Source organism: Sorex araneus, chromosome 2, assembly GCF_027595985.1.
Source record: "Sorex araneus isolate mSorAra2 chromosome 2, mSorAra2.pri, whole genome shotgun sequence".
Classification (NCBI taxonomy): domain Eukaryota; kingdom Metazoa; phylum Chordata; class Mammalia; order Eulipotyphla; family Soricidae; genus Sorex; species Sorex araneus.
In genome coordinates this window covers 87,611,196-87,626,564 of record NC_073303.1, presented here as the reverse complement: position 1 = coordinate 87,626,564, position 15,369 = coordinate 87,611,196, and the positions used below count along the sequence as shown (strand labels likewise).

Sequence of the window (15,369 nt, the reverse complement as noted above, 5' to 3'; positions counted from 1 at the left end):
GCTGCCATGAATCCCCACTGAGTCTAATCACCTTCTGCACAAAATTTCTTAGCTCTCTAGGTCTGTCTTTTGGAGACTGATGGATATCCAAATAGGATATGGTCAAGCATGGTAAGGATTTTTTATTTACAATGCATTGTTTTTTTTTTAATTTACATTTGTATGCACTGGTGTGGGTACGGAATTTCAATGCTCCCTACAGCCTGGTTGTACGCCTGCTCTGGAAAAGTGTAAACAACACTGTACTTTCCTGTACGCACTTTGCCTGTCACAGTCAAAGGTGGCTATTTTCATCCCGGTAATTACTTTCTTATTTTAGAATTAATGTAAGTAAAATTTTTACTTTATCATACTATAATAAATAAAAGACATTAGGTAATTAGCAGTGCTGGTATATTTCTAATATACTAAATAGACAAACAATAAACTGTGAACTTAATCACATGAGTTCTTATACAGTTTCAAGACAGGAAAATTAGAGCTCTCAGCTACAGTCATTTTAATAATCACACTGGCATCTGCATTATTTATTAGTTATAACATGCTTAAGTGATTCAAGGTTGTACATCGCCTAAAATCATTCCAAGCAAGCATAGCTTTTGTCTTTTTTAATTCTGACTGAATTATACAATGTTTATATTTGTATTTAGTTAAATCACTAAATTTATTTCACACATTCCATGAAAGAGACATTAGCCGTTTCCTGATTTCCAACCAGACCAGCTTTCTTGATAATTTGCTATCTCTCCTTTTTTATATATATATAAAGTTATGCAAATGTTTAGTCACATTCTCATGCTTTTGGTTCATAGGAAATCCCTCGTGCCCCTGGGATTGCCTTGGAAAACTAGGAATTCTGGAAAGAAAGGTAAATTGTAGAACACTAAAGACAGCAAGGACCTTCATTGTAGTCAGCAATGTTTAATTTGGAATGCTTTTTCCTATTTTTGCTGTCTAGTTACTCACCTTCTCCTTTTGGATATATTCCTGATAGTTAGTTTTCCTTTTCCACCTCCCACCTCTGTTTAATTCCTAAATGTTTTCTGGATTTTGTGACAAGCATGCAACTTGAAGAATTTGAAATGGTTCAACTTTGTTTATTTATGTTTTTTAGAGGAGGGTAGTTTAGAGAATTGTCTAAAACCAGCTGAAAAACCAAGAAGCAACTATTTTCAGTTAGAGAACCCATCTGTCTGTTTGTTTAGCTTAGAGCTTGTGTGACTTTTAGGGCAATTCTCTGTTATATTGTATGAAGAAAGGAAGTTCTTAAGTATCATAGCCTTTTGTTTGCACCAACCAAAGACATGTAGAAGTATGAACTGTTTTTTTTTTGTATTTGCTGTTAAATGAAATTTAAATTTGGCTTTATTTATGTCACTGTAAAAACTAACTAATAAAGTATTCACACAAAGCGTGAATTTTCTTTTTTTTTCCAGCAAAAGTTAAATCATCAAAGAAACCTCTTTCAAATACTAACAAATTTACTTACAAACACCTATATTTATTATTTCATAAATAGGCGCAACAGTTCCATAAAAAAAGATTAAATACAGACACAGTATGAAGAAACAATAATACAGAGCCATATGTAAAGGTTATAATTTAGCTGTTTCCAATCTGTTTCTGCATCTAATAAAATACCAGGTAAGCATTTGGCAGTTTTATACATAAAAGGACTTAAATGACAATTACTAACCATTACACAAAAAGTGATACAAAAAAGCAATTTTTCTGCAGTACAAAATAAATGTGTTTGCGCTTCCCTTGAAATTAATTTTTTTTTGGTCTGAACTATGAGACAAAGCCAATTTGTTGTTAAATTAAAATCATTTGGGAATACTTTTTTTTCCAAACCTTTTGAAAATATAGAACTATTAGTTGTCTTAAAAATGAAGTAAAAATATGAATGTTTGCCAATTTAACCCCTATTGTGAAATCAATAAACTGGAATGAACCAGTTTCGAATTACAATTTAGCTACAAAAACATTCACATTTTATACTCTAGGAGAGTGTGACATAGATGCTATTTACAAACTTGCTATGACTGCTACATCAAGCCATTTAAAAAGTCTTTAGTAGTTTCATATAAACACCCATTATGAAAACCAATGGAAAATCCAGGACTTTTATCCGAGACATCTACAGTTGCTAAGGCAGTTACTATAGCGCAGCACTTCACAGCAAAAAAACAACATAAAATCTGAATGGTCCAAATTTCCTTCAGGGAAGAAGAAAAACAATGTCCATAAAGGATTTAAAAAATAATAAAGAAGCATGACTATTTCGTCCAGAGTGGGTGACCCACAAGCTCAAATGGTCCTAAGTGCTTAGCAACTTGTATTTTCTAATAAAATGGAGAACCGCCTTGACTGTACAAAGCAATCCACGGTGAAAAGACTTCCCTGAATTCCTCAGTGGAATTAAGAGGTGTTCGGATTTTCAGGTAAGGTACAGCGCTTTGTCCCTCTGCATGCCCCTGTAGGAAGAGAAAGCACATAACGCATTTGTTAAAAACCAACATGTGCAACAGATGATCTTGGAGGACGTGATAAAATTGTCCTAGTTTGAGAGATGGATCACAATCAGTTGCAGCAGATCTTAAAACAACAGGAATCCTTTTTTCCCCCCAAGCTATACATCCTTGGGATGGCTAGGAGACTAGTTAAACATTCCTAGAACAATGCCTTCTGAGTTTAGGGAAGTCCATTTCAGACAGCCTCTTGGCATGGGGTGAGGGCTGTCCAACTGACTAGGATGTGCTATGCATGCTATGAGAAATGTTCACCAGCAGGTGGCGACGGCTGGCCACTTACCCACTACTGCAGTAGTCGTTATTCCAGTCCACGGGCTGTGCGGGAGGATTTCTGCACCCAGAACGCACGTATTCCATTGCTTGGGTGACAACTTGTGCAGCTGTAGATGTAGGATTGATTATAGTCTGATAGTCAGGCTGAAGAGTAAATCCCTGAAAGGGAAAGCAAGTCCACAAATCAGGATCAAAGTCCCACCTCTGAAGAGGAAAAGCACCCAAATATTAGTCCACTGTTTGCAAACACTCCCTCACCATTCATTGCCTATTTGTATGCCCCTGTAAAGGCCAGCTTATCAGAGGGCCTAGAGAACTCAAAAGAAAGGTAGCAAAGAGGTACCCGCAATCCCAGTCCTCTTACCTTTCCTTCATTTAACCATGTCTTAGAAAACTTTTAATTACACTTGTGCAAATAAAACAATTGAGACACCCTAGAGCAGAGAGAGAAGTTGACTGTGGAAAAACAAGAGAAAAAGACTAATCCTCTCAAAGTTTATGTTTTCTCTCAAACCTTAGGCTACATTAATAGTTAATCCCCAGAATATGCAACAGAATCTTTTTTTTTTTTTGAAGGATCAGGCGGCAGGTGGCTGAGTGTTTTATTAGACTACACCTATTCACATATTGTTCTCAAAAACCCCTTTCTTCATTCAGTCACAAAGGAACCATCTGCTTCTTCTTTATTTGTACTTCTTTATCAGCTAAAAAATTTCAACCAAAGCTTTTTCACAGTGGTTGGACTAATATGGGGCAAAGAGACTCAAAACATGTTATTTGCCATTGGAAAATACAGAAAAGGAAAAGCCTAAGAAAATGCAAAATTATTTTTAATTTATAAATCTACTACATGGCAAATAATAACCAGACTTCTGTAATATTCTTTTAATACACTAGTATGAAGTTTTGACTGTTATCCAAGGTACGTAATAAAAATTTCAAGGACAGAACTCTGAAGCTTATAGCTGTATCTAGTAAACAAAAAGCATTATACACTAAGATTTATTTTTAACTTATCTAGTGAATCTAAGAGTAGCACAGGCAAGCTTTGTTGGAAATGACCAAAAAAAAAGCAACTTAATTAATCTCGTGGATGTAGCAGATTTCATACACGGTTAAAAGCTACTAAAAGTCAAGAGACTTAAAAATGAACCATTTTTTATTTACCTAAAGGGAACTTTTGAGGTTAAATTAATGTTCAACTTATTTAAGCCAGAAAAGTCAGAAAACTATCATAATTAATTTTCTGCTAAAGATATTTTGGTAAGACTTTTATTTCTCTCTGGGTGTCCTTTGAGCAAAAACCCAAGGATACCTATTATCAAATGCCCTTAATTCTCAATTAGTGATTTCCAGATATTCATTTATTTTCTGTTCCTCATGACAAATACTTCAACTTAATGTCCACAAAACTCTGGAAGGAAGTGAGATAAGAGAAGTAGAGACTGCAGCCAGAATGGTTATTTGGCATCATACACACTACAAGGACTAGAATGTTTCCTAAATTAACAACTGGCTTGTTGGAAATCAGTTTGTTTATGTAGACACCACCTGCAGCTCAAGCTATGAATATTTTCCCAACTAAGAAGTAAAACGTAAGAGGTATAACTGGGTGTTTAATTCCCTAATCACTTCCAGAATAATTCCTTCTTTTTCTTCAGATCATCCTATCTCTCTTTCCTGTAAGCAGTTTCTTTGGCTTCAATGAAATGTGTTCATTACAGGATAGCCCCCCGCCCATGGGAATTCCTTATGAGAATGTTACATAGTTTTACTGACTTCTTTCCCTAGGGTCAAGTGCAATGAGCCACTTATTTGGCTGACTGCCCCCTTTTTAGAAAATGAAACTAGGGTCTAAGAGATAGTACCGTGGGTAGGGTGCTTTCCTTGCATGTGACCAACCTGGGTCTGATCTCTGGCACTACAGATGGTCCCTGGAGCACACCAGGAGTGATCCCTGGGCACAAAGCCCGTTGTCAGCCCTGAGCACCAAGAGCTGTGACCCCCAAACTAAAAAGTAAACTAAAATCAAATTACTTAGTGCCCCTTAGAAACGTATCTTCTTAAGAAACAGAGCCTCCCTCCCCAGTTGCAGTTGAAACTTCTGTGTTTTCGCTGAATGTTTTTGGGGTCCCTCACCCTCACTTTGGAGAACAATGATCAAGTTTGATGCTGGGCAAACATCAGAAAAAGGTTTGAGAGAAGGGAAGAACTTCATTACTGTCCTGTTTTAAGGGCTGATGTAAGGGCTTTGATTCCAGAATGCTTGCATTGCTCACTGGGAATATTCATAGACCAGCTCATAGTAGAGGCTCCGTAAGTCATGTTTTCCAATAGATAAAATTTATTTTATCTCCTCTCGGAGAGCCCGGAAAGCTATGAAGAGTATCTCACCCGCACGGCAGAGCCTGGCAAGCTACCTGTGGCGTATTGGATATGCCAAAAACAGTAACAATAGTCTCACAATGAGACGTTACTCGTGCCCGCTTGAGCAAATCGATGAGCAATGGGATGACAGTGACAGTGACATTTCATTTGATGGTGCTGTCGAAAAGGCTACAGAGCACAAATATGTAAATGTCAGATCTTTCTAATATGTTTATTTACATAATTTTGGACCACATCCAGCTGTGTTCAAGGTGTACTCCTGGCACTGTGCTCAAGAATTACTCCTGGTGGAGCTCAGGGGTCCCTATGTGATGATGGAGATTAAAGTGGTGTTGGAAAATGTAAAGCAAATACATTAACCACTAAATTATCTCTCTAGTCCCCTTTCTAATGTTTTGAATTCATATAGAATTTTTTCACAACTATAAAATGTAACTGAAGTGTAAATAAGTCCCCCAAATAGAGTGGTTAAAAATATCTTGATCTTGAGTTCATTGAAGGTATGAAAACATATGCAAAAGCATAAAATGAAAAACAACTTCTTTTACTCAATCCCACAAAAACCAAAAAGATGATTATTTTTGTTTTTTTTTTCTGCTTGCTTTATCCAATGAAAATGGTTCCTTAAGGTTGAGTAAGAAAATATTAGAGAAACATTTGTTTTTAATTTATTGGTGTAAGATATTAATTGGGTAGCTATAAGTGTGTCAGAATAAAATTTTGTAGTATCTAAAAAGTCCAAAGAGTTAACATTCAGCTAACTTCAACGATTCTAAGAAGATCACTAATACTAAAACAACCAAGGACTGACATAAAAATGGAGCCAAATCATGAAGTAGACATCATTTCTGCCTGCACTTAATTTACAAAATGAAACACGCTTCTGAAAATTAAAGAGATGTTGAGGTCAGATCTAGAGCTATCTACATTTTTATTATTGATATAAATATGAAACAATAATGATGATATACATTTTTGGAAAAATGTTTGCTTAGCAGTCTAATTAAACAGGACCGAATATTTTGCATTTTAATGCTCAAGAGAAAAATCACCAACTGTTTTGCAGCATGCCTGGAATTTTAAATTTCATTTTCTGGTGCCAGATTGAAATAAAAATAGGAAACATGATAAAGATTAATTTGATGTCAGAAGGGACATTTGCTCCTTAATTAGATTTCTGTAGCCCAAGCAGTTCTTGTTGTGCCACCATAGCAAGGCCTAAAAAGCAGCCGAGCCAAACAGGGATCTTCATATCCACACTTTACTGGGAACTGGTTTCATTTCCTGCCTGTCTGGAGAGGTATTTTCAACAGGCATCAGTGTTTTTGTCTTCACAACTGATTTATTCATCAATCTCAATGTGATTTTTTTTTTTAAACCTTTAAATTACACCCAAATCCTAAAGCAGCTGTTTATTACACAAGGAAATTGAAAATCTGTCTGTGTGATATCATACAAAGATTTTTTTTCTTAAGGTTATAAAGGAAGTTGACAGATATTAATGATTTTTTTTTCTCCTGACCTCATTCAACAATACAGGGAAGAGAAAAAAAAAAAGAAAAAGAAAACTGAACCAAAATCAGAAGGATCCATGGATTTAGTGTATAAAATATTATTAGAGAAAAACAAAATTATTATTCCTGGGAAACCATGCAATCATTTTTAAGGATACATATATTTTCAAAAGAATAATAAAATCACTAATGCTGGAATATGAAACAGTATTTTTAAAATATAGTAACCATTGATTTTTTTTTTCTTTCTAGCTATGGATTTGATTACGTGAACCTGGCCTTCATTTCTGGGACACAAACACCTTCAGGATAAAAGTTGTTTGGATGATGAATCAAACAGGTTGAATTTATCTACCACCTGGCTCTGCAGCCTGGTCTACAGGAGAAAGACCAATTCTGATGACTTGAACACTGACTTTAAAAGACAGTTGGGACTTTTAAAACCTGAGTGACATCAAGAGGTGATGAATTCTTTGGTCCTGCCTTTCAGACCAAATATGGCTTGTGGTCCTTGCAGTCAGGGATCAGGCTGCTAATCCCCGACAGGACCACAGAATCAGTTTTACTCTCCCATCCCTCTTCCTACTCCACTCTCCTCTCCATCTGTAAAGTTGTATTCCTCACCAACTCCGACTTCTTTGCAGGAAGTCTTAGGGCTACGTTGGTATTCCCCTCGCAACCTTCCCACCTTCTGACTTTGTATGGAGGCTATCCAGTTGTGCTCGCGAGTCCAGCGGCCACTCTTCTGGGTCATGTATGCCTGGGATGCTTATTTTAGTGATGCTCAGCGTTCATCAGCATTATAGGCTGGGTGAGGGTGTGGGAGTACTATAGTGCTAGGGGTGCAACTTGGAACTTTAGCTCTGAGTCCTGATTTTTAGGCTCCTGGGACAGCCTTAGGCAGGGGACCTTCCTTAGGCATTCCAGATGAAAGACAAAGGGCTCTGTCATCCCTCCTGCCTCCTGCAGCTGGTCCTCATGTGTTATTTTTTTTGGGTCACACCCGGAGATGCACAGGGGTCACTCCTGGCTCTACACTCAGGAATTACCCCTGGCGGTGCTCAGGGGACCATATGGGATGCTGGGAATCAAACCTAGGTTGGCTGCGTGCAAAGCAAATACCCTACCCCCTGTGCTATCACTCCAGCCTCGACCCACTTATATATCTTATCACCAACTGCTATTGCTACTTCTGGCTATGATAAGACTTCCACGAGAAGACTGCATTACCTGTTTTCATTTATGACTTGATTTCTCGAACATAGCCAGTGCCCAGATTATATTAGTTTGATGAATCTCTCCTTAGTAAAAACAATCAAACTTTCAAGGAATTGAGATTCTATAAGCCAACCTATAACTTCTTTTCATACTTAAATATTATCTACATTTTTATTTTTGCTTGAACATTTACTCCTTTGTTCATTCAACAGTTGTTGACTATTCACCATGACCAACACATGGTTAAAATTGATGTCAGTTACCTTTGCAGCTATTTATTTTGGGTTTATGCCATTTTGCTTTTTTTTTTTTTTTATCATCAGTGTAAGGCAAAATTAGGTTCTACCATCTCTGTAAGAACATTTTGGAGGATTGGGGGCAAGAGCAATAGTATAGCAGGTAGGACATTTGCCTTGCAAGCTGCAGACCTACGTTCAATTCCCAGCACCTTATACTGTTCCCCAAGCACTGTCTCTAGTGATCCCTGAGCAGAGAGCCATGAGTAAGCCCCGAGCACACCTGGGTCTTGAAACAAAAATAACAAAAACAAACAAAATTCCCAACATTTTGAAGGATAATAGAGTTAACTTAAAGATTGGTAAATAATTAGTTCAATGCAATTATTCTATTTTTTCCCCTATTCAATTAAGATTCTATACAGGAAAACAAAATCTCTTAAATTTTCACAAAAAGCTTTATGTAATTCTCAAATTACATACATGTGTTTAGGATCACAGCCAGATCATCCAAAGTGTGAGTATAGATTGATAAAAAAAATCAACTCTGAGTAGGTAAAGAAAAACACCCAAAACCTCTGTCCTTTCTGGATAGGGTGCTGACCCTCAACTGGTGATAATGTGCCTTTTATATGATTTTCTTCTGAAAACAAAGAGTCTTGCACAAGAGCATTATATTGGTCCTCAGCTGGACAATACCTTTAAGTAAGTTTCCGATTTTAGGTAAGGCAGAAATTTGTATTGCTCAGTAATTACTTCTTAATTCTCAAATAATTCACTCGAACATTCCTTTTTTTTTTTACAATGCAGAGACACCCAAGAGTGTCCCTTTCTTGTGAATTATATCTGATGGAAAGTTATTTGATTCTAGGAAATTACTTACTGGTCACAAACATCTCTGCAGATAAGGCAAGATGGCAGAAGTCAGCTATTCCCTATTTTTCTTCCCTAGTGAGTCAGAGATTTGTAGATATCTTTTTTTTTCTTTTTAAGTCACACCCGGCGATGCACAGGGGTTACTCCTGGCTCTGAACTCAGGAATTACCCCTGGAGGTGCTCAGGGGACCATATGGGATGCTGGGAATTGAACCGGGTCGGTCGCGTGCAAGGCAAGTGCCCTACCCACTGTGTAGGCTGTCCAGTCCCTAGTGTGAATATCATTTACTTAGAGAACAAGGAAGAATTCAGTTAAGAGATAAATCCTAGTGTTCTCCATTACCATTTAATTTTACAACTAAGATAGAAAGAACCTTTACATGTTTAGGAATCACCTGTTTCCTATAAATTGTCCACAAAGGTAAAAGTAAGGTGCAGCTCTCCCAGAATTTCAGAGTCCAGTCTTTGGGGGAGAAGCAGGGAGCTGTTGGTCCTCAGGCAGTGCTGGGGGCCTACCATAGGCTCTTTGTTCAGGGGTCACTCTCTAGAATGTTCGAGGGACTAAGTGGTGTTGAGGATCAGGGACCAACCAGTGTAGGATGCGTGCAAGTTAAGTGCATTCATGCCTGTGTATTCTCTCTTTGTTCAGGCTCCTATTTCTATAAAGGCCTGGATTTCAATTCCAGCATTGATCTAATAGACATATTTCTGCAAAATCTTAGATTCTGTACCCGAAGATAATGTTAGATAATTCCATAAAATTTACATCTGAGAATAAAAGCTAAGGAAGAGTAATACAAAAAAAAAAAAAAGGAAGAGTAATACAGTTATGTTTGCTGATGTCAGCTCTCAGAAAGGCTGCCAATAATTATAAAAATAAATCTGAGTCTACATTTGTCTCCTTTCTAACCATCCTATTCCAACTGTAGACTCAAATTTCATGGGGGAGCTAGATATAAATTATATAGGAATGCTATAATTGCATATTTCATTATAGCATTGGGAATAAAGAGTGATTGGATTATGAAAGTGATAGAAAAATTTGCTATGACTTGTAGTTTTTACCATGACCTAATTTTTAAAGTAAGTTAATTTTTTAATGTCTCATGTTCAATTTACTTATACCATTTACTCCCCATTTTGAAATTTTAAAATAACACCAAATTCTAAAAGAAAACCTTAATTTCAAAGGAAAGTTAAGCTAAGATTACATGTTATAAGGGAGTGGCCAAGAACATTTCCAAACCTGTTTTTCCAAACCCTGCAGATGCCAGATATTCATGTAGAAATCTGACGGGTTTAAAAATTTATTTATTTTAGACCTTTTCTGGTTGTACCAAATTTGATATTGCTGACCACAAAAAAGGGCTTGATTGATTCTGTAGTATTTATTAGATTCACCAGGCATATTAATCAAGACTTTTTAATTTTTGAAATAAATAAATAGGTAGATATATAGAATTCTCTACCAGACTGAGAGAGAGACTTCTAAGATCTCAGGAAAGGACGAATTGAGAAGTTACTGAGCCTGCTTGAGAAATCGACAACTAACGGTATTTCGTGATTGTGACCACACTGAGAATATTAGCAATTGTTGGCATCTCAAAATAATAAATGTTCTTTACTCAAGAAGCAGAAAACAAAAAGGGTGGTTAAAAAGGCAAAGTGAAAAAAAAATCATGGGTAATAAAACATTAGTTGGGGCTGGAGTGATAGCACAGTGGGTAGGGCATTTGCCTTGCATGTGGCCAACCCGGGTTCAATTCCCAGCATCCCCAATATGGTCCCCTGAGCATTGCCAGGGGTAATTTCTGAGTACAAAGCCAGGAGTAACCCCTGTGGATTGCCAGGTATGACCCAAAAAGCAAAAAAATATATATATATATAATATAATATAATTTAGGTCACTGTCACTGTCATCCCGTTGCTCATCGATTTGCTCAAGCGGGCACCAGTAACGTCTCTCATTGAGAGACTTATTGTTACTGTTTTTGGCATATCCAATATGCACGGGTAGCTTGCCAGGCTCTGCCGTGCGGGCTCGATACTCTCGGTAGCTTGTTGGGCTCTCCGAGAGGGGCAGAGGAATCGAACTTGGGTCGGCTGCGTGAAAGGCGAACGCCCAACCTCTGTGCTATTGCTCCAGCCCAATATAATATAATATGATATAATATGATATAATAATATAATATAATATAATATAATATAATGTTGCCTAGGCATTGAATTTTTCAGATGCAGACATTTCTTGAGCATCTTTAGGTCACATTCCCTCTCCTTCACTTCCATAGAACTGACAACAACACAGCCGCCGCTCTCATCCCCAGGCCTTGGGCAGGCCCTGGTCGCATGTACTTGCCTGCTGCATGGTAGGAGAGTGTAAGGCAGACTGGACCTGCAGGGGGAGCTGGTTCCCAAGGGGCTGCTGCATGCTGAGTGGCTGGTGCGGCTGCATGTTGAGATGCTGGTGAAGAGGGGGGCTGATCTGGAGAGGAGGGGGCGGGGACACTGCCATGTTTGCTATAGAGACAGTCACTGGCATTTGGTTATTCGGCTTGGGTGCTATGCTCCTGGGGAGGCTGGCGTGCATGGCAGTGAGGTGAGGATTCATCCCTGGCTGCTGGTGATAGTGGGAGCTCAGGTACAGAGCTGAGTGGGCCTGGTTGGGCCCATGGAACACGGACGGCTTTGAGTTGATCAGCTGAGGAGGTTGCGATGTCTTAACATCAACCGGTTCACTGTAGCTCTGCAGAGTGAACAAAGGACAGAATTAGGGGGTGAATACACGTGCAACGGTCTTATATAAACAAGACACTGAGTTTATTTTTGAACATTTGTCCAAATCAACACACAGTAGGATTTTTTATACTTTGTATATATATATATATATATATATATATATATATATATATGTATATATATTTGCTTTTTGGGTCTCACCCGGTAATACTCAGAGGTTACTCCTGGCTCATGCACTCAGGAATTACTCCTGGCAGTGCTCAGGGGACCATATGGGATGCTGGAAATCGAACCCGGATCGACCGCATGCAAGGCAAATGCCCTACCCGCTGTGCTATCGCTCCAGCCCCCAACTTTGTAAAAATTTTTAAAAAAATCTTGCAACACCCAGTGGTTTGCAGGGCTTACTGCTGATCCTGCCCTCGGGGATCACGTGTGGGGCTCAGGAGACAGGCGGTGCTGGGGATTGAACCTGGGTTGGTCACATGCAGGGAAAATGCCCTACACACCGTCACTATCATGTTAGTCCCCAATTTTTGCTTCATTCATCAAGACAACATGATTTACAAAGTTAATCACAGCTGAGTTCTAGGCATACTATGTTCCAGCACTAACCCTGTTACCAGTGTCAGCTTTGCCCCACCAGTGTCTCCAGGTTCCCACACACTTCAAAACCCCCCAACTCCCATCCTCCACAGGCTTGTTTTTAAGTTTGGTTGTTGTAGTTTTGATCTCATGCGCTCAGTGTCGTTGACTCTGGGGTTTGCATATATAGACATGTCACTCCTCTACATCACCAATGTACCCAAGGGCCCTGCCCACTGCCCCTGGTCCTGTCACTTCTATCTACTTCTGTTATCTGCTAATTCTTCCACCATTATTTCTAACTTGACTTACCTAAGACTTAACTCTATCTGATGAAATTTAAGCCATATTATGATGCCTTTTCTTTTGTTTACCTCAATGATAATTTCTAAGACAATGGTCGAATGATGGATTTCACTCTAATACAAAATATGAGTATAGCTCACTTTGAAAGATATTTTATTATGTTTTCTCCCCTTTTCATTTTCCCAAAGAACTTCAGCCTAGATATTTGCATAAAGAAAACAAATCTGTCTGATTAATCACTGTCACTGTATCACTGTCATTCTGTTGTCATGGATTTGCTTGAGCAGGCACCAGTAACGTCTCCAAGTGAAACTTGTTACTGTTTTTGGCATATCGAGTACGCCACGGGTAGCTTGCCAGGCTCTGCCGTGCGGGCGGGATACTCTGGGTAGCTTGCCAGGCTCCCCAAGAAGAATGGAGGAACTGAACCCGGGTTGGCCATGTGCAAGGCAAACACCCTACCCGCTGTGCTATATCTCTAGCCCTGTCTGATAAAAACTGATATAAAAGAAAAGAGTTCTGAAATGTCTTTAACAAGTCAAGAAAACCATATTAAAAGAGGTATTTTGTTTTGGCCCATAGTCGGTGGTCCTGGGAGCTACTCTAGCTCTCTTCTTGGGGTCACTTTTTATAGTGCTTGCAGGACCCATGTGGTGTTGGGGTTTGAACCTGGGCCTCTGGCATGACAAACATGTATTTGTCCTATTAAACTAGTTCTTTGGCCCAGAAAATTGCATTACTGTATTTTCAAAGAGTTCGTAGAATTGAACTTAATTTTTAAAAAAGAAGTTGGTGATGAATTATCTTTTGTAATGAGCTGGATAAAAATAATCTCTTTTAGAAATTTCAGACTCCATCATAAATTAATATAACTTTGTCCCAATTTTTTCACACCTTGATATGGCCATTTCCTAATAATATTTTAATTGACTCTAAACCCAGACATTTCAGTGAGAGCTGAAAAGAATTAAGGATTAACCCCGAGGCATTTCTTCTTGGGATTGAACCTACTTCTGATTTTGCTGAAGGGAAAAGGCTGATAAAATAGAGGGAAAAAAAAAAAAGGAGGAACCAGATGGAGAAAGAAAATGTCAAAATGGGTTTCTGGAGAAAAGGAGTCACTTTTTTAGACAACAGTTGTAAAGAAGCATGTATGGCTTACGCTGTGACCTTAATGTCACTTTGTTCAGTTTATAGGTAAAAATAAATTTCTCATGACTCTCTGCACCACAGGGTCATCCCAAGGTCTTCCTGCTTTCTGCAACTCCACCAGCCCACCTGACAGGCATGTTATGAAACTGGGCTGTCACATATGATGGCATGTGAAAGCCATTGTGGAAACTTCATTTCACAAGTCAGCCTAGAACACTGCTAGCAACACAACTCATCACTCACCGTGCACCCTCAAAGTGGGAAAATGAAGTGAAAACCACAACAGAATCTGCCGCATATGTGTACTGACTTGAGGAAAGGAGGCACGGACGGGTATGTGAACTGTCAGCCCTACATACTCGCCATAGAAAGACACAACTGACAACCGTTAAAGCATGAAAAGTAGGATTCCTGTTAGACTGACTGCTCCATACACCATGAATAGCATACAGTAAGGTATGCCTAGAGAACGTTAGGCTCCTCCAAAGAATCCTCTCCTACCAAATGTTTCTCTGTGTCCCTACTGATGCAGCCCTCTGTTTTTGTTTTGGGATCGCACTTAGCTGTGCTCAGGGTTTATTTCTGGCTCTGTGCTTAGGGATCACTCCTCCTGGTGCTGAGTGTGTGGGAAGTGGGGACATAATGTGGAGCCAGGGATTGAACCTGCGTCAGCTGTGTAGAAGGCAAGTGCCTTACCCGCTATTCTCTCTCTGGCCCAGATGCAGCCCTCTGAAATAAATGTAGACATTCCAACCCCTTACCTTCCTTGTTAATACACCAGGTAAAAAAAATGATTCACAGGCGTGTTTTTTCAATCTTTGGAGGTGGCCCACATCTCCACCTGAATTGCGTAATTATCTGAGATATACAATTCCTTTCTTTTACCTTATGGGGCACTCACTCACTCACTCTCTCTGGGAGCCTGTGTTCTATTTCTGTTTTGAATATGAATCTCTCTCCTCTAAAGAAAATGAATTTCATTTAAAAAACACAATGGTCCAGAAAGTTCTCAAGAGGAGGCTTTAGACCTGAAAGTTTATTAAATGCAGTACCTAGATGATTTTCTTTTTTTAGTTTTCCATTTTAAAACTGTAATTGTTGATCTGAAGAGTCATAAATAATTAAAGAAAAGGGCCAAATGAGTTAATTCAGATTATCTAGGCAGTGCCTAGTTCTACGTCAAAATAAGATGTACTGCATCAATTGGCTCAAAAGTCATTCTATGTGTGTCAACATTATGTGTTCAGAAGGCTTGGCAATGCCAGGGATTGAATACTGAGCCTCACACACACAATGCATGGGGTACCCCAATGCAATTTAAACAGACACAATTGTTGACTAACTCTAAAGACAAATAATTATACTACATTTAGGATAAAATGGGTCTAATGAGTAAAGATGCTTAGCAAGGTGCAAGCCTAAATTTTATGGGCCAGAAGTCAGTTCTGGCAAGCAGTTCTAGGTACAACACTCATCACTCATTTTGCCCATTTAACAAACATATTTTCCATAATGCATATGAGAGGATTTGTGGAAAACTAAGTTTTC

At 38.6% G+C, this 15,369-nt stretch overlaps 1 protein-coding gene across 2 annotated transcripts in view; it reads right to left on the bottom strand.

Annotated features, from left to right (window-relative positions):
- Nucleotides 1–1,480: 1,480 nt before the first annotated feature.
- TOX (thymocyte selection associated high mobility group box) overlaps nt 1,481–15,369 on the bottom strand; it is a 332,079-nt gene continuing 318,190 nt past the window's right edge. For both annotated transcript variants that reach the window (XM_055129140.1, XM_055129141.1), the window contains exons 7-9: nt 11,399–11,785; nt 2,815–2,966; nt 1,481–2,477 (exon numbers count right to left, since the gene is read on the bottom strand). In XM_055129140.1, coding sequence (XP_054985115.1) covers nt 2,441–2,477; nt 2,815–2,966; nt 11,399–11,785 — 576 coding nt within the window. In that variant the 3' untranslated portion in view covers nt 1,481–2,440. The remainder of the gene's footprint in view (nt 2,478–2,814; nt 2,967–11,398; nt 11,786–15,369) is intronic.